This window comes from Tachysurus fulvidraco, chromosome 5, assembly GCF_022655615.1.
Source record: "Tachysurus fulvidraco isolate hzauxx_2018 chromosome 5, HZAU_PFXX_2.0, whole genome shotgun sequence".
Classification (NCBI taxonomy): Eukaryota; Metazoa; Chordata; class Actinopteri; order Siluriformes; family Bagridae; genus Tachysurus; species Tachysurus fulvidraco.
Genome location: NC_062522.1, coordinates 25,367,168 through 25,386,397, shown reverse-complemented (window position 1 = coordinate 25,386,397; position 19,230 = coordinate 25,367,168). Strand labels below are relative to the sequence as shown.

The 19,230-nt window shown below is 35.3% G+C and overlaps 2 protein-coding genes across 3 annotated transcripts; both read left to right on the top strand.

Annotated features, from left to right (window-relative positions):
* Window positions 1-618: 618 nt before the first annotated feature.
* On the top strand, window positions 619-5,778 carry wbp4 (WW domain binding protein 4). Its single transcript, XM_027146736.2, has 10 exons — window positions 619-876; window positions 962-1,034; window positions 1,161-1,223; window positions 1,485-1,608; window positions 2,198-2,335; window positions 2,438-2,505; window positions 2,697-2,760; window positions 3,271-3,410; window positions 4,817-5,016; window positions 5,269-5,778. Coding segments are annotated over exons 1-10 (1,080 nt in total). The 5' UTR covers window positions 619-874; the 3' UTR covers window positions 5,477-5,778.
* A 4,067-nt stretch (window positions 5,779-9,845) lies between these two features.
* Window positions 9,846-17,911, top strand: LOC113642900 (coiled-coil domain-containing protein 122). Of its 2 annotated transcripts, XM_027146681.2 has the most exons (5): window positions 9,853-10,060; window positions 10,301-10,403; window positions 13,627-14,025; window positions 16,850-16,966; window positions 17,538-17,911. In XM_027146681.2, the coding sequence occupies exons 1-5, from the start codon at window positions 10,035-10,037 to the stop codon at window positions 17,694-17,696; spliced, it is 804 nt and encodes a 267-aa protein (XP_027002482.1). In that variant the 5' UTR covers window positions 9,853-10,034; the 3' UTR covers window positions 17,697-17,911. The 2 variants fall into 2 exon arrangements, with proteins under 2 accessions (XP_027002483.1, XP_027002482.1); XM_027146682.2 differs by lacking the exon at window positions 16,850-16,966 and having other exon boundaries at window positions 9,846-10,060.
* Window positions 17,912-19,230: the final 1,319 nt, after the last annotated feature.

Here is a 19,230-nt window from a genome sequence, read left to right as displayed (position 1 = left end):
AAACAACAATAGTCATAATCTCTCTCTCTCTCTCTCTCTCTCTCTCTCTCTCTCTCTCTCACTCGCACGCGCGCACACACACACAAATTAATAAATAGAAATTAAACAAACACTTTGTATTTCTTACGGTCAGCGATCCTTACCAAACACAGCAACGCCCCCTTTATTTATTTATTTATTTATTTATTGCCTTCAAAACTTGAGAGCCCTGCAGGCTTAACACAGACTAAGTGATAGATTATTTAGAAAAGACAAAATTTAAAAAAAAAAAAAAAAAATAGATAGATAGATAGATAGATAGATAGATAGATAGATAGATAGATAGATAGATAGATAGATAGATAGATAGATAGATAGATAGATAGATAGATAGACACTTGAAAATAATAAGTAGTGGGGGTAGGGGGTAATTTAAAGAATCTACATTTATGGATGAAATGTTTTGCTAAAATAACTATTATTAAGAAAAAAAGATTTGGGTATTCCAAATAAGATATGATGTAAAGAAAAAACAAAAATATCAGCAACCACCTTTTTTCTATCAACAGTTCATTAAATAACATTCCACTTCCGTCGCATTTCTTCAACGTCATCACTACTACACTAAAAGCGTGAGAAATAAAAAAAACAACACACACACACACACACAACGAGACGGTAGAGAAGTTTTTCTTTTCGGCATGATGACGTTCATTGTACCAGACAATCTCAGTTAAACGCAGTGTAGCCATTAAACCACATGGGTCCGGGCTATTTGCTCCCTGTGAGTATCGCACAATCTGAAACGTCAATCCTATGCGACAAATGTTACTTGGCTAAGTAGTTAGCTTGGATATAGTATCTAATGGACTGTGTACGATAAATTGCGGAAGTAATGTAAGTAACAGCTACTTTACACAGTCATTTTTAGTTGCATATATGAATTATACATACATTTAACCATGTCGTCTTTTAAATGAAGGGCGGATTACTGGAAATCTCAGCCCAAAAAATTCTGCCAGTATTGCAAGTGCTGGATTGCAGACAACAAGCCTGTGAGTAGTGCCAATGTTCCTGCTGCCAATTCCCTACATCTACAATTAGTATTCTAGTTGTTGCTGTAACGTAGTTGTTTTGTGACTTAATGTATTCAACACGTTCTTTTTGTTATGTTGGAACAGAGTGTAGAATTTCACGAGAGAGGAAAAAATCACAAACAAAATGTTACGGACAAAATCGAAGAGGTAAGTTTAAGTCCTTTGCTACGTTTAAGGAGCCCTTAATGGGCTCTGATAAAGCAATAAACCATCGAAAAGGACATTTCACTTGTGCTATTTTTGTGTGGGTACGTTATAGACCACTAGGGGACGCTATAATCAATGATTCAGACAAAAATATTTATCATCGCAAGCCATGGTATATTTGTGTAGAGATAAGAGTTGGGTGTGTGGTGATAATTTATATTGGCAAATATTTTTCACCCTTAATCTCCTGTTTCATTTCAGATTAAAAAGAAAAGCACCGAAAAGGCGAAGAAGGTCGAAAAAATGTCCAAGGAATTTGCAGCAATGGAAGAAGCTGCTTTGAAAGCATATGAAAAAGATATGAAAAGACTAAAAGCAGAAACAGGTAAAGTCACACTATGTATAAGAAAATTTGTTTTATTTTTACATTACTCTATCGCTATTTCTGCTAAGCTATTTGCATGTTAATCCATGTTTTTTTCCTTAACCTTTTACGCACTTTTTTGAGGGGTGAATCTAGTGATTGTGGCAGGAGTTAGGTTATATGTGTATGCACACACCTTTTTCATATTATTTACAATTGTCAAAGAATTACAACTAAAAATAACAAATAAATTAGATTTACCTCTAATTTGAATCATCTTACAGCTTAACAAATTTGTTTTGGCTCATAGAGTTACCTAAGAAATGTAACCTATTAAGAACAGTTTGGTCATATGGTACAAAACCATAATTAAGCATGGAAGTGTGCAAATAGTCATAACAATTTTCTATCGATCGTGTATACAGTTTGTGTATTTGGATAGTACAATTGAGGTTTTGTATTTACATCTTGTTTATTGTTCTACACTGTAATAAAAGCTAAAATATAGATAAACATAATGTTATTAATTAATGTTATTATAATTAATGTAAGCTAAAATAAAGATAAACTGATTCCTCAAATTTTGATTTACTCTATTTGTATAATTTAGAAACTACTGTTCATGCAAAAGCTCAAATATCTGAGGTTGGAGGTACTGCAGAACCTGACCGCAAGAGTGAATCTCATGAATGGGTGCAAGGAACAAGTGACAATGGACAAATATACTACTATAATTCAAAAACTGGAGGTTGGTTTCTACCTAAATCTGATGTTTATTAAACACTTCAGATAATTTGTTGAAACGTGACTGTGTTGTGCACAAACAACTTAAGTATATCATTGATTTTAGAGTCTCAGTGGGAGAAACCAGAAGGGTTTCAAGGTCAAAGTGCGTCATCAGCTAAAGACAAAACTAAGGTGAAATATTTTATTTAATATTTTATTTGACTGTGAAAGATATATTAATCTTTTAACGGTTTAATATCAAATGGAATATTAGGTAATTCATATGCAATAAATAAGTTCATGATGATAATGATTATAAATAAATAGAATAATTTTAAATACTAATACAAAATATAGATTAACATACTGAGCAAATTTTACAGAGTGTATGGATGGAAGCCACAAGCCCAGAGGGATATATGTACTACTATAACACAGAGACTGGAGGTGAGTTCAGGTTTACATAAGATATATTCTTACACCCCATTTATATCTGGTAGGGTAGAGTATTGGGATTAAGATCTATAAATATTGTCATAAAATTTCAGATATAAAGCTTTTTAGTTGGTTTATATCTGATCACGAAACCACTTAAGGAGGGCTGACGTGCATTTCAGCAAACATTCTACACACGTTTGCATTTATCCCTATATGTGTCATAACTGACTGATGAAAATAACCTACAAAAGCAAAACCTTATACATTGCACAAGTGTAAATGCTTATAGATAGTCACATGATGCAACAGTGTATAGACAGGTTCTCCATACCGTTAACATTTGTTATTTAAAGCAATGTATAATCAAATACATATATAATTTTATGTAAAACTGCTAAATAAATCTTGTTTACAATAGCTTTTTTATTAGGTCTATGTATTTGGTTCTAATAATACAAACTTACTACAAGCTGTTTGTCAGAAGAATTTGTGTCAGAAGAAATTTGTGTCATTTTTCAGAGTCTACATGGGAAAAGCCTTCTGAGTTTTCTCCTAAAGGAAGACGCCCAAATAAAACAAATGTGTCTCAGTCAGAATCCCACTCTGGCAAAGAGGCTACAAGTTCCAAACAGATCCATGCTTCTAAAATTAGCTTCAGGGTAAGAGACTTTCTATATAGTACTATATGTAAAAAATTTAGGCAGGTATTTAAAAAAAAATGCTGTAAATTAAGAATGCTTTCAAAAACAGAAGTGTTTAAAAGATTATTTTTTTATCAGTTAACAACATGGAAATTAAATGAAAAGAAGAGGAAGGGAAATCCAAATCAGTATTTCCTGTATTAGTATTTCCAAGTGTACCAAGATAAACTGATGCTGTTTTGCATCAGTTTATCTTGGTACACTTGCTCACAGTTTTTAAAGCAACTCTGCATGTAGGTTGTTTCAAACCTCTTGGGGAACAACCCACAGATCATCTGTGGATGTTGGCTGACTCAAATCCTTCTGTCTGTTCATGTAATCCCTGACTGACTTGATTATGAGTTGAGGGCTCTGGGGGGGCCAAACCATCACTTTCAGGATGCCTTGTTCATCTTCACGCTGAAGACAATGGTTAATGATATTGGCTGTATGATTGGGCTTGCAGCCTCATACCTGCATGGAACATCCACCGTGCTGCAGCACTTAAGAAAAACCCTGTCTTCTACTGCAGCCAAATATTACAGATATTACAAATTTTGCCCCATCAGTCCAGAGCACCTGCTGCCATTTCCCTACACAACAACAACAACAAAGTTTATAAGCATAATCTTCCATGAAGGCCAATTCTGGCAAGACTTTTCCAGACAGTAGATGTGTCCCACTGGTTTCCACCAGTTCTTTGCTGATGGCACTGCTGAACACCTTCCAATGTCGAAGGGAAGTAAGCATGATGTGTCTTTCATCATTAAGGTTCCTTTTCCAACCATTGCATCTACCGTAATGAACATTTCACGTTTGTTTGGCTTCTTCAGAAAAGCTTGCACTGTACATCATGGTCTAACATGAAATTTTTTCCCGGGGACAAGGCTACATATAACTAACTATCTTGTGTCTTGTTGCTGTGCTTGCCATGGTATATGACTTGTGACATGAAACTTCTTTGTCTTCCACATCCTCAGTTAGAGTTTGGCTGATCCTCGCCCAGTTCTAAGCATCCTACACAGCTGTTTTTTTATGCTAAAGTTAATGACTATGTTTTAACCTACAACCTATAATTGGTTATTCATACAACTGACTCTGATCCTATAAAATATATACCATTGTGCAAGTGTACACAGTGTGCATTTGTAAGAATTGATGCTCGTTTACAGCCAGAAGGGTAGTCGGACCAAATATCCATTTGATTTAGATTATTTTCTGTTCTCACTTTGATTTTGTAAATTGATACAAATATATATATATATATATATTATTTAATATAATATAGTAATGTCTTTGTGCTAGCCAGTTTGTATAATTCTTAATGATAGTACATAGTCTTTACATAATGGTAAATTGTAAAATAACGAGTACTTTCTCTCCAGAAAAGAAAGGAGGAAGTATCAGATCTAGTGGCAAATGATGAAAAAGAAACTACATTTGAAGAATTGCAAAAAGAAGAAAAAAATGAAGGGAATGGAGAATCAGTTGTGCCTCCGAAAAAAAACAATCCTCCTGCTAAAACAAACAAAAAGGCAAACCCATATGGAGACTGGGAACAAATTCAGGAGGCTGAGGACCCATAGTAAGTACATTGTTGCTGGAATTAACACTGAGGCATTGTAGGCTACATTACTGTGCTGTTATACTAATATCATTGTACATACATTATCAAGTTTGTAGTGATAACATAATGAAGATAATGTCATTTGATGTGCCCGTGTTTAAGGATATAATTAATACTCCCAAAGTCCATGAAATACACTAAATAGAACAGTAATTATATTTTTATTAGTTTATTTATGTGTACAATAAAATGTGTTGTCTTTATCTGCAGTGAAAATGTGGATTTGCAGCTGCCACATAAAGAAAGCGGAGGTGCTGCATCAATGTCCTCTGATATTCCCCCGAAGCCCAAAGCTAAGTTTAAGGAACGCACCATCACCTTTCTGGGAGAAGAAAGTAGCGTGGGAGCCATATTCAAAAAGAGAAAGACAGATAATGGTAAACCCAGGAGTCTTCGGCAAAGAGGGAAGGAAGATTGAAGATTTGATGCCATGGCATCAGATCCCACAAATAATTGAATAGACTACTATTTTATACATCTTGACTGTTCTCATCATTTCTGGAAACTTTTTAAAATTTGTATTGTTACCAGCTTGTGGTGTGAACTTGATTTTTTTATTGTTACCAGTTTGTGGTGTGCACTAGAAAGAGCTTCTATAGGAATATTTGTATATCCTTTCATAATTCTTTCAACCAATTTTTTATTTGACTTCATGAATACATACTTAACAAGTAACACATTAAAGCTACAAACAGTCATTAACTGCTTTCACAGTTCCTATATTAGTGTTTGTGTGTGCTTATTAAAAATACATTAGACGTAATGTCTGCCAGTATAAATAATTGTTACAGATTTGTGGAGCGCTTTTAGGGTGGGATAGTGTCCATCTAACTCGGGAAGGTGTTGCTCTCTTTCCTGCAGTTTAACACTTATTCTCAGAACAGGCCTAACTAATCATTGACAATCTGGAGCCAAGGAGATCTGGCTGACCATTAAAACGAAATATAGAAGCGCTCTGTGTTTGTATTAGTAACCTGATTAACATAACATTAAATCATATTTAATGTACAGACAGCGCTTCTGATCTGAAGCTAGGACAGTTAAATAGTTTTATTACTTATACATACTTATTACTTGTTAATTATTACTATTACTGACGAGTAGGTTCATGTACTATTTTTAACAGATAACGTGTAACCCAAATAAGTATGTACCGTTAAATGACTCTACTGCACATGGATATTGGATATACATCAGCCTCTGATACGAATGAAATGTCACAGCTAATTAGTAACATTTTTTTATAATATAGACAATATTAATCACAGTCTGAATCTCTCTGACTATTATCTCAATTATACAAATTAAATGTGTCCTATTCATAACATATGCACTTTTACATGCTACCATGTAAAATGTAGATTTACGTCTGCTACCATAGAGAGGGTTATGATTTCAATAGTTTCCCAGGATTGGATCACAGTCTGACCTCTCATAACTTGAACAGGTGACTGATTACTTAGTCAGTGCTACAATCTAGATAATGTAGCAACATGTAGTTCTTAGAAAAATAAGAGGGAAATGTGAAAGGGAAATGGCCTGCAAGGGGAAGGGCCTGGATGAATCACAATTAGTGCTGGGTAACAATTAAAATTTTCTAATTGTAATTAATCGCATTGTTATGCACAAAATTTTATGAATTCAAAAGAAGTTTATTGTACACTTTTATTTTAAAAGTACTGCTATATGTGCAAAAGTGAAATAACATTTCATTTACAAACGTTTACAATTTTACATTTTTACAGCAGCATACCCTTTACATAGAAGCAGTTAAAATATTTCTTGTAAATCTCAACTTAAACATGTAATCGAATTAAAATATAAATCTAAAGATATTTGCCACTACTAGGGCATTATTGTTTTTTCTAGTTTGTTACAGAAAAACTAGTGGTGCTGAGTCCAGAGCCTCGATCATAACATTATAACAGGCACCATCCGAGCAACAGCAAGTTAATGTTTTTATATATATGGCTTGGAATTCCAAGGAAAATCGGATATTCTTGTTTAGACATAGGTCGGATGTCAAGGTATCAGATATATATCTGATTTAAAACCACTTTCGGAAGTGGCTCAGATCAGATGTGAAAAAAATCGGATCCCGTGCAAAAATTTAGTAAAGTGTGACAAATGTGCAAAATAAATAAATAAATAATGAAGGGGCCAACACTTTTTCACACCACTGTAGCTGTGTGTTATCAACATAACAGTGGAAGCTAATACCGTGCTCTCGCAAACTAATAAAGGTATATTAGCTACCTTCAAGAAAAACTACCTTCGAGAACCTATGATTGCCTGGAACCCTAAGATTACCTGCTATGTCCTTCATCCTGTCCCGGAATACACGTAACCAGTGCTGTTGGAGCCCCTAAAGGCCTGTCTAATTTCACATGCCTTAAAATAGAGTCTCTATCTTGTTTTACTTATTCTAACTGGAATGTCTGGGGGTAAAAGATTTACCTTATACCCAAAAATTATCCCAATTTTTCTACAATGGATAATAAATAATATTGACAGTTTAATTTCAATCAAAGGTGGATGTGGTAGCTAAGTAATTAAGGTGTTAGATTACTACTCAGTAGGTTGTGAGTTCAATTACTGCCTTCACCAGTGTAAAATATAGTGTTTAAATAGCATAAAATTATATACAATGCATATTGATAAAGCTACCATAACATAAAATACTGTTTAAAAGGTACTTACTCCTCCTATTGTTTAGTAGGAGAGTTTGTTCTGTGATATTCCCAAAGCTTTCTCAGATTAAGACTGGGGTGATTTATTTGGTTGATTAGGGACCAGTCTGACATTTTTCAAATTCTGAAAACATACACTTTTTTACAGAAACAAACAAAACAATGGACAATTCCAAAGGATGCAATGTCTTAAGTTCTAAAAGAATCATGTAGGCAAGAGATCTAGTACGCAGGCTGATGATTTTAAAGATCAATAAAATTAAATCGGGCTCTTGAAGGGGAGTGAAGCATTCTCATATCAGAAACACCAATATTATTATCTACAGGATTCACTATCAAATATATACTTTATATTACATGTATTTATATTACTATATAAGTCATTGCTGCTGCAATGATGGTGTGTGATTTTCTATATTAGGGACAGTGGTGGCTCAAGTGGTTAAGGCACTGGGTTGTTGAGCAGAGGATCGGGGTTCAAGCCCCAGCACTGCAAAGCTGCCACTGTTGGGCCCTTGAGCAAGGCTCTCAACCCTCCCTGCTCCATAGTTGCCCCTGCTCTCCGACCCCAACCTCCTCAGTTTGGATATGTGAAGAAAAGAATTCCACTGTGCTGTAAAGTATATGTGGTGATAATAAAGGTTTCTGTGCCACTTTCCTTAGTTTTAGTTAAATTTTCTACATTTGAATTCAGGTTTATTTTTGTCATCTTCAATTAAAGAGATTCACGATAATTGAAATACAGCCAGTTTAGTTTGATCATTTACATTCTAATTTCCTATCTGCCTTTTTTTGAGGTGCATGTGTGATCACTGTGATCACTGTGATCACGTCCTCTGTGGGACGAAGCCTTTGGACGTCCACTGAGCCGAGGCCGACTCTAAGAATCCTGAGACATCTCCAGTTAGACTCTGTAATACTAAGGAGATCTGAAGTCCATGATCCTTACACCAGTACAACATTTAAATGACTGTATATTACAATCACACCCCCAGTGTCACCCATATGAGGATGGGTTCCCCCTTGAGTCCGGTTCCTCTCAAGGTTTCTTCCTTTACCAATTTAAGGGAGTTTAAAGCTTGCCACTGCTGCCTGAGTCACCTCAGACTTGCTCATAGGGGAATAAATACATACAGATTGTGAACTATATACATCTAATAATAACCTAGAATTTTTATTCTGTAAATTCTTACTTCTTTTATTATTTGTTATTTCCTTTATCATTAATTATGTCTTCCTTCTGCTCTATGTTTATGCTCTGTAAAGCTGCTTTGAGACAATGTCTATTGTAAAAAGCGCTATACAAATAAACTTGAATTGAATTGAATTGAATCACTGTACAAGGGAGCTAGATTTGATCTCTCTCTGATTATTTCCTTTCTAAGTGCAGCTATCTAGCCTGCAGCAAAACATTGACTCTAAGTAATCAGTCACCTGATCAAATTCACTGGGGTCAGACGATGATCCAATAATGGATAATATTTCTGAGAGATTATTGATAAACCTTTCTGCAGTAGTAGATGTTTCATTTGTAAAAGAAATGAACAGATGACATGAATAAATGTAATTTGTGAATAAATTGAACAAACTCTGTGAACAAACAAGGATCTGAACATTTGTTCAATTCACCACCCTTTCAACAAGAAGTGATAGTGAACAGTGTGTTTGAAAAGTGTGTACTGTAGCACAAAGCAAGCCTTTATTGCTGTAGCATTGAAAACGTCCTCATACATGTATGAAAAATGTTACATTTAAAAATCATTTGTGCCACTCTCTCAAAATTAGCTTGCACTGACTGGAATGTGAAAATACTGACTTTAAATAAATCATAAAAAAATAAATCATAATTCTAAAAATTGTCTCTTGGAAACGTTTAATTTTTGTTTTTTTTAATGAATATAATGAGTAAAACGAACGATGAAATTATTTTTAATATATATATTAAAAAAGACACTCACTGGTGTAAAGGGTCACTGAACTAATCAGTGAACGAATAGGAATTGACCTTTTTGGTGAACAGCATCAAAAGAATCGAGTCAGTGGGATAAATAAAAACTACCACCACTACAGCCAAATAACGTGCTTGTCACAGCCCGCACACACCAAAGTAGTCACGTGTTTTACACGCGAAACTTGAGTGAACGCAAAATATGTCAGTACATGTAAGTGAACGAAAACGATTCGTTCGTTGTAAAGATTCATTTGGAAACAGAATCAATTCCCTAACGAATCATCTCCAAACGACGCGCCTAAAGTAACAGCTACCAAATAGCAAGACGGCTAACTATGTCCTTCAAAAAAAGCTCATTCAGGTACACATTAAAACGTTACAAGTTAAGCATTACGAATACATTGGCTTAATCGTCCAAATAATTATAACACTGCCCTTTAAATGTGTCAGTATTGTACTGAAATGCAATACTTGTTAGTCATTAGCAACATTAGCCATTAACAGTTAGACGAGACACATATAGTCACTGTAACTTGTACATCTATTATACTAATTCCGTCATAAATGACGCTAATAATGTTTATTTTGTCTCTTGTGACAGTGAGCAGTTTACTCTCTGCAGTGCACTTTTACAGGCTACACAACAGGGGGAGTCTCAAGCTGCAGAACTAAAGGACAAACAACAAATCCTAAACTCTGCTCAGGTTTCAGCAATTTACCTTTTTCACTACCATTTACTTGCTGGGTTTTGTTTGTGAATGGAAAAAAGTTTATTCTGTATTTTTGTTTCTTTGTATTGTATTTTTGATGTTGGCTTGAAAACTTAAAATATTTCCAATTTTTTGGAGAAAACTAGATAGATAGATAGATAGATAGATAGATAGATAGATAGATAGATAGATAAAAAGTGTATTTTCAACTCTCTGTTGGAGAAGATTTTAGCAGTAGCTGTGCATATTCAGATGCCAGAGAGGACTGGTGACAATGAGAACAGTGTTCTCTCTTTAGGGGAAAGTCTGGATGGCTTAGGTGGATTTATAAGGCCTATTTGGCCATCATTAGCTCATACAACTACCTTCTAGCCTATAATATAATTACCTAAAATTACTAAGTGTAATATTGTAAAGGTGTGTGAACAAGGCAAAGTCCAATGCAGTAATATGCTCTGGTCCCATCCCAATGTGACATGGCAATGTGGATAACAGCAAGGATATGGTCATTGAACTGATGGATGTCCAGTTAGTGCTCTGAAAACAATGTGTGCTTTATTGATAATTGGGGTAGTTTCAAGGGCAAGGCTTGTTAGGGCAGGTTGGTGTCTATCCTGCTTAGGGAGCTGCTGCATTTTTGCAGCATAGCACATATTCACAGAATAAGCCTAAATAATCGGTGGCAATGACAAACAGGCTAATCCGAATGTCTGCTAGTGGCAATGAGTTGTCACCCAATATTTCAGATCAAGAAGATTTAATTGTCATTTCAACAATATTTAGCTGATGCAGTACACAATGAAATGAAACAACATTTCTCCAGGACCATGGTGCTACATACAATTACATAAAGCTACAACACAACAACACAGAGCTAAGGACTTAAGTTCTAGCCACATAAAGTGTAATGTGTGCAACATGGTGCAAACATTGCAAGACAAAAGACTATCATATCTATTCTGTGTAGGACAGAAAAATAAATAAATAACCATATGTAAAAGTTCTTTCCACAAAGCCTTTGTATAAAGAAGGGATGAACATTACACAGCAGGAAACAGGCATCATTTTACATACAAAATCATACAGTCAATTCAAGTCAATTTAACCATATATAGCTGACACAGTACATAGAAAAATGAAACAACATTTCTCAAAGACCATGACGTAACATAAAACAAAAAACAACACACAACTAAAGGACTAAAAAGTAAAGTGCATAGTGTGCAACATAGTGCAAACAGTGCAAGACAATATAAACAGATTAATATTGAATGAGTGTGTGTTTGTGTGTGTGTGTGTGTGGGTGTGTGTGCATGACAGTTTGGTGCAGTGCAATTCCTAAACCAGACAGTAATGCAGCTGGTCAGGATGCTCTCAATGGTTCCTCTGTAGAACATGGTCAGGATGGGGAGAGGGATATGGCCTGTCCTCAGCCTTCATAGGAAGTAAAGGCGCTGCTGGGCTATCTTACTGATGGAGCTGGTATTGAGTGACCAGTAACTTTTGTATATCCACCGAGGATCTGTGAATCTGGAAGTAGTGGGAAAAAAATAACATTCTTAGGAATGTTAAACTGTGTGTATATCTGCTGAATTCTCTTTAAAATACAGGACATTAAACCCTCTGATACCTTTTATACCAATAAATTGAATTTAAACCCCACACACATCAACACCTCCCTGAACCAGTTAGATTAAGAGTTGTAGAAACCCTTTCCTGATTTTTTAAATAATGTTTTAATGTGTCAGATCATCAAACATCATCAAACGAAGCTTATTATTATTATTATTATTATTTATTAGGGAAAACAAAATCCAAACCTACATGGCCCTGTGTGAAAAAGTGCTTGCCCCTAAACCTAATAACTGGTTAGGCCACAATTAGCATCAAGAACTGCAATCATGTGTTTGTGATAACTTGCAATGAGTCTGTTACAGCACTGTGGAGGAATTTTGGTCTACTTATCTTTGGAGAATTGTTGTAATTCAGCCACATTGGAGTTTTCGAGCATGAACCACCTTTTTAACATCATGCCACAGCATCTCAATAGGATTCAGGATTCTTGAACTAGCACTTTCTTCTCTGCTTGTTGTATGTGTGTATTTAAAAAAAAAAACAGTGAACAGTGATTTAGGCTCATTGTATCTTAAAGGTAGGGTCTCCGATTTTTGAAAGCCAATGTTGACATATAAAATCACCAAAACAAACACAGCCCTAACCCAAATGGTCCCACTCCTGTATTGATATCTCCGCCCACACATACATACGTAACCCAGGCATATAATGGAAAGAATGTCTTTATCATAGCTGGAGGGAAGAACAATATGATTGCAGATAAACAAACAAGCAAAAATGACACACAAGCAATATTGACAAGCCCCGCCCCTTTCTGCTCATTGGCTACACGTTTGTTTTGATTTTTGTTTATTATCGGCCCGACTCAGTTTTCTGAAGCATTTCTCAAAAATCGGAGACCCTGCCTTTAAGTCTGTAACCTTGTGGACCAGAGTTAATGTATTCAATGATAGAGACTTAAAAGCACTTTTGTATGTTTCTCTGGATAAGGGCTTCTGCCAAATACTGTAAATGTAAAATAATGGATGAATATTCATTTAAATCTTTAAATCTGTTCTGAGGCAATGCCCCTTTTTAAAAGCAATATACAAATGAAATTAAATTGAATTCGCCTGTCCTTTCAAGATTTCATTCCACCACCTTGGAGTCAGAACAGAGAAGAGTCTTGATGCATTATTTGTTACAAATTTAAATAGTGTTTTTTGGTCTACTGATGGCACTGCTTTTACCCATATATTCAACCTATCTCTCTAATAAATATATCTATTACCATTAACATAACCATCATTTTGCATTGTAATTTCTTGTGAACATAGTCAGATTTTTGAATGGCCTTCTGGGACAGGAATATTGGTGATGTGGTTCACATTCGTATCTTCTATTACCTGTTGTTAAATTTTTTCTTATAACCTCTCCCTTCACACAATGATCTCTGTTATGTGCACAAGAAGCAAATTTTAATCTGCAAGACTTCTCAATTAATAAAACTGAGCAGTCTTTTCAAATGTACAAATTACAAGTATTTTCTTCCCTTACTGCCTTGATCATTATATTTATCTAGCTTGAAGTATGTGTGTAAAATATTGTGGACTGTGCAACCTTGTCCTTATCTCACATATTTTTTTTTTCCACAACCATGCAGGATACACTATCAAAGACAGTAAAGAGTTTTGCCACTGTTTCCAGTAACATTAAACTGAAAGTCCAACAAATCACTGGCATCACAAATGAGATGGAACATGTAAACAGGCAAATTGAGAGACAGCAAACAGAGATACAAGTGATCCAGATGGAAAACAGGACATTCTGCTGCAGCATAGAAGAGCAATTAGAGAAGTCACATTCCTTGCTGGCTTGGTACAACAATTGCCATAATAAAATGAAGAGCTACAAAATGTCACTTGCTACACTGGAGAGCCAAACAACTATTCATATGGAGTTGATGGAGAAAAGGGAAAAGGTGAAGAGACAAAAGGAGCACATAAATGAACTGAAGATGGACTTACAGAATCCAGAGGGGAATGCAATACAACAGGCTCAGGTACAGTAACATAGTTTTCATGGGCTATTTATGTACAAGGAAAATCAAATTTAGAAGATTTTAAATAAGGCATATATCTTGCAATTGTTATTTTGAAATACTGTGCACTTAATGTAAACATCAGGTTTCCAAGAAATATGTGAAATAATTTTAATATTTGAATATTATACCATAATATTTGTTCATATGAAACCTGCTGTACAATACAATTAGATGCATGCAGCCTCTGATCGATATGTAATCACCTTTGTTCAGAATCTGTGTTAGGCCTACTGTTAATTCATAAATTACGGTGGCATTGATAAGGACTTTTAAAGTTTTTAAAGCTTATTAAATTATTTACGTCAGTTTAAAATTTATAATAATAATAATATTTTATACCAGCATCAAAAATGCAGGTCAAGCTGCAAATCATGTGTATAGCAGCCCACAGCACTATGGCACATTCTTCTGTTTACTTATGTCTCCATGTGTCTTTGTTTTATATGCTTTATTCTCTTGAGTTTTGTAATATAATGCACAAGGCCAGAACAGCATTTTCCAATTAGCACCGAGCTATGATCGTCTCTGTTTTTTCAGTAATGAAGTATATACCTACAACAAAACAACAAAAAGCAGCTAGGGTGGGTGGAGTAAAAGGAATTATCGTTAAACATGAAATTACTCACTTTAAATTAGCTTAAATGATATCCAAATAGGAGCAAGAACAGAGAAGTACACATATTTTCTGTATAAAATTTAGTCACTGACCCTTGCTGAAATAATAATGAACAGCTAAACACCTACAAAACTGACTATGAAGGAGACATTGGTAGAATATCACTTCCACAAGGCATTTTTACCATGCCTCTCCCTGACTACAACCAGAGACTGCTGAGAGATTTCACAATTCTGCCCTGCCTGGTGATATACTGGATTTGGGAAGATGTTGAATATTGTGATCGTATTCTTTAAGTCCACAACATAGGATCTCATCGCACATGGTATAGTCATAGTAGAACTTTTTGGGTGCTTTTGCTTTCATCCAGTCACTACTTCACTTTGAGGGGGTCATAACATGGTAGCCTAGTGGGTAAGGTGGCAGACTACTAATTTCAAGGTTCTCAGTTTGAATTCAAGGTCCAACAAGCTCCCTCTGCCTTGCCCTTGAGCAAGGCCCTTAAACCCTCAATTGCTCAGTTATATAAAATGAGCTAAAAATGTATGTTGCTCTGAGAAATAGTTTCTGCCAAATGCTGTAAATGTCAAACTATTATAAGGGGGAATTACCTAGGTCTGGCTTCAAACCATCTGCTGTTATCAGCTGTCTGCTTATTGCTCTTTGGATGACTTTTTGAATGATTGCATCATGCTTATTCATGTCACTTATCACTCCACCCTTACGAATTTCATGCATAATATATTCTAAAAAAAATTCCAAGCCAGTTCTATCTTTAAAAAGCCAGATTTTCTCCAAGACCAAGATTTTGGAACCTGCCATAGCTGAAAATACCTTTTCAAAGGACACATAACATAACATGAACTGATAACAGGGAAGAGGAATGCAGAAAGAAACACACACTATTCTTCAAAGTGTAATAAGATGACAGGGAGTATATATACAAACCAGAAATGTGTTTTTTATCATTGTCTATTGTATGTGCAATAAAAGGAATTATTAAAGCAAACAAAGAATCTGTGCTTGACACATTCTTTATTTAATAAAAATAAAGAATTCCTTGTTCTTAAACAAAGGATGTTGTGGTCATAAGATGAGGTAATAGAAAAAAGACATCACAAAATATACAGAGTGCGTTCAGATATATTAAAATATATCAATACACTCTTAGGTCCCAATGGGATTTGTGCATGGATGAAAGAAAAGGAATACCCTGAGCTTTGTGTACAACATTAGGTAAAGAACTGACTGAGTATAAACAAAAGGTGGCATTGTCATTGGGTTTAGAACATGAGCCATAGCATCATGAGACATGTCTTTTTGGCCTTGTACTTGCTGTCTTAGTGGTGGGCTGTGTATAATTTGGTGCAAGTGGTCTACTTTACTCCACTCAGTGATTCCACCATATTTACGCTTCGCTAACTACCAAAACAAAAATACACATGATGACATACATTTCTTACCTACACAGCATGAAACTTCTTTGTGAGTGTGTCACATGACGTACTTCCCTGTCCGCAGTCTCTCCGGTCGGGTGTAGCATCAGCTGCACTTAGTTGTCCTTGGAAAGTAAAAAGAAACAAAAACAAATTCATAGGCAAAAGAGGGGATCATGACCTGGGGACAAAATCATGACCTGGGGATGAATCACCTGGGATGATCAGCAGTTCACTTTTGCTAGGATTGAGCTTTAACTAATTTAACTAATGTTTACCTTTCTCTCTTAAAGGTAGTTGGTACATGACCAGATGCTATGGATCTATTGATGATAGTGGTAATAAAGGGCAGAAGGTCTTGTGAGATCTACCTCTTTATTGGCTTTGCTTACTGCACCCCTCTCTTGTAAAGTTACTTCTTTAATACATAATCCAGTAGTCATATCCACTCTTCTGATCTAGGCGACACTTTAAATTCATCTCTGCCATTAATGCCACTACAGGAGAATCACGTTTCCACCATCTATTACTGATCCTGTTTTTAAGCAATGGCATGAAAAAGGCATGAGATGATTTCAAGACCTACAGTACAGTATTGTTCAAAATAATAGCAGTATAATGTGACCGCACATTGTATGCGTATGCAAGCTTTTGGGCACATAAAAACTCAAACAAATTGTCTGAGTTTGGTTGCTATGCTTAATTTAACATTATTTTGTGTTCGTTTTAGAAAGAAATTGTCATCATTAAGGCCCAGATACATAAAACAAAAGAGCTTGTAAGAAGAAAAGCGACACTGCTGGAGAATGAGAAAAAGAACCATTCACAACTGAGAAGAGATATAGCAGTAAGCTGCAAGAATTCTATTATCTTTATATAAAAATGTATTTAAATAAAAAAAAATTCTAAAAAAAACCTGCCTAAAGGATAAATACTTATTTTGCTTTAGCAATAAATTACATCAGAACCATGTAAACAATAATGTAATAGAAATTAATATAATTGCATCTGTCCATAATTCCATACCTTGTCTGGTAAAAGCTGATAGAATATGTGCAAGGCTTGTAGAAAGAATGATATAATCAAACAAATAAAATGAAATGCTATTGATTTTATACATAAAAGTAACAAAAAACCTAACTAAAATGTTTTACTATATATTACCCACCTGTTCCATCAAAGCCACACACTGACCATAAAGGAAACAAATGATTATGATAAGTCAGAACTGAATTTGCAATACTGCATCCTTTTTATTGTCTATTGCTACTTTCCAAGTAAGTGGTGTTAGAAAAAAATATGTTCTAGACATTACTGTAGAACCAAACCAGTACTGTTTGCATTTATTCTGAAAGAAAACAAGCTTGGTAGGGATTACATGACTTACAGTATGTAATAAGACACTTTTTCCTGTTTAGATTCATAACAGAAGATGTGAGGCCATTATAAAATGGCTTTGCTGCCAACTAAACAAGTCTCAGTCCACCAAACAAGAGCTAAGCAGTGAAATATTCCATATGGAGAAAGAGGTGAAACATCTTAAGAAGCAACTAGGTACTTTAAACAATGTAGGATGAATCAATGTACAAATGTGCTGTTGGTATTCTTTCAGTTTGTCCATGAAGTGCATGGTTCAGTAAGACAATATTATTTGTGTTCTGAGATTTTTCATTCATTATTCTTATTTTAGGTTATTTCTGTGGAAGACTATGTGAATAAATGCGTGTACAACGCAATAAAGTGTACAATCTGAATAACAAACAATAAATGCACATATTCCTGTCAGAATTTTTATGTGACTTGAGTTTCTTATTATTTCAAAAGGCATTTTTTTAAATTCAAAACTCAATTGGAAATAAAGTAAATGAAACACAGTCCCAATATTTTAGGGCTTTCACCTCAGTCCAGTTCGCCTACACTTACCAAGCTCACACTCTGGGAATGTGCATGTGCCATGCAAGCTCTGTCAGCTCTGTCCTTCTCGCTCAGATTCACAAGGTTGTCCATTAAAGAGCAAACAAAGCACACATAAGTAAACATTCCAATTCTATAAAATGGAACCTCAGTCATTGGTGGAGGTTACAGTACTTCTTTTGGGATGCCCAGTTGTTTCAGCAACTGACATTCATGACACGTGCCACAAAATCCCAGCCAATATAAATTGGCCGTGAGATGCCCCATAAACCCAGTTATAGGATTGTAATGAGCTGCATGGAAAGGTTTAACCTCCTATTTTGGTACCAGCAATTGGGTTATATTTTAGTTTGAGTGTCCAGCATCACAAAGTATAAGTTTTCCTTAATAACAGAAAGATGCATGTGGGATACAGAATTATTTGGCTGTATTTGTTCACCATTTTCTCTATATTACCTGATATGAGTGACCTTCCAGGTTCTCCATCAAACTATCTTGGGATCTTGGAGGTTGTTCTTTGAGAAAAACCGGGATCCAGATCAATATTCCCACTTCCAGGTAGGAATGCTAGTCCAGTAAACACCTGGCTTCCTCATGGTGCCAGCTACCCTGCCCTGCTATCCAGTCCTGGTGGGCATGATATGTTCTAACTGTGTGGAGACCGAGTTTGTGGTGACATCAGAGCAAGATAGGGAGTGGTGGAAAAGAATGGGGTCTAAAAAGTTTCACCAACAATGAAGTAAAGATACATTAAAGTAAACAGTAAAGTAAAGTAAAGTTGCATTATGTAGAGAAATAAAATGGGATATTTGGCACTTTTATATGTAGTTAATCTAATCAATAAAAATACCTTAATAATACAGTAATGAAAAAACAAACTTGTATAACCTTACTTAATTATATATTATTTAACAGGGCCTAAATAACAATTTAGCAGTTGGTCTTCACCATTGGCAGACATTCTACTGTTTCTTTATTATATGCTGTAACCCACTGTGCTGCTGACTGTAAGTACCAAAAGTACTTCTTTAGCATGGAAACAATGGTAGTGGTCTTGAAGTATGATGGAATGGCTGGGCAGAAATATTGAAGATTTCCATAGAGACATCCACGAGCAGGGCTGCACATCCCCTGAAAACTCTGCTAGGAATATTGTATGGTCCAGCAGGAGGGGTGTTCATGGGACAGCTCAAGCAC

What these genes read in the sequence shown, in the direction of transcription:
- wbp4 (XM_027146736.2), top strand. An exon ending in TTACGGACAAAATCGAAGAG is followed by an intron (nt 1,224 to 1,484) that starts GTAAGTTTAAGT and finishes GTTTCATTTCAG; the next exon opens with ATTAAAAAGAAAAGCACCGA. An exon ending in CTATAACACAGAGACTGGAG is followed by an intron (nt 2,761 to 3,270) that starts GTGAGTTCAGGT and finishes GTCATTTTTCAG; the next exon opens with AGTCTACATGGGAAAAGCCT.
- LOC113642900 (XM_027146681.2), top strand. Translation starts at nt 10,035, where the DNA reads ATGTCCTTCAAAAAAAGCTCATTCAG. An exon ending in TTCAAAAAAAGCTCATTCAG is followed by an intron (nt 10,061 to 10,300) that starts GTACACATTAAA and finishes CTCTTGTGACAG; the next exon opens with TGAGCAGTTTACTCTCTGCA. An exon ending in AAATCCTAAACTCTGCTCAG is followed by an intron (nt 10,404 to 13,626) that starts GTTTCAGCAATT and finishes ACAACCATGCAG; the next exon opens with GATACACTATCAAAGACAGT.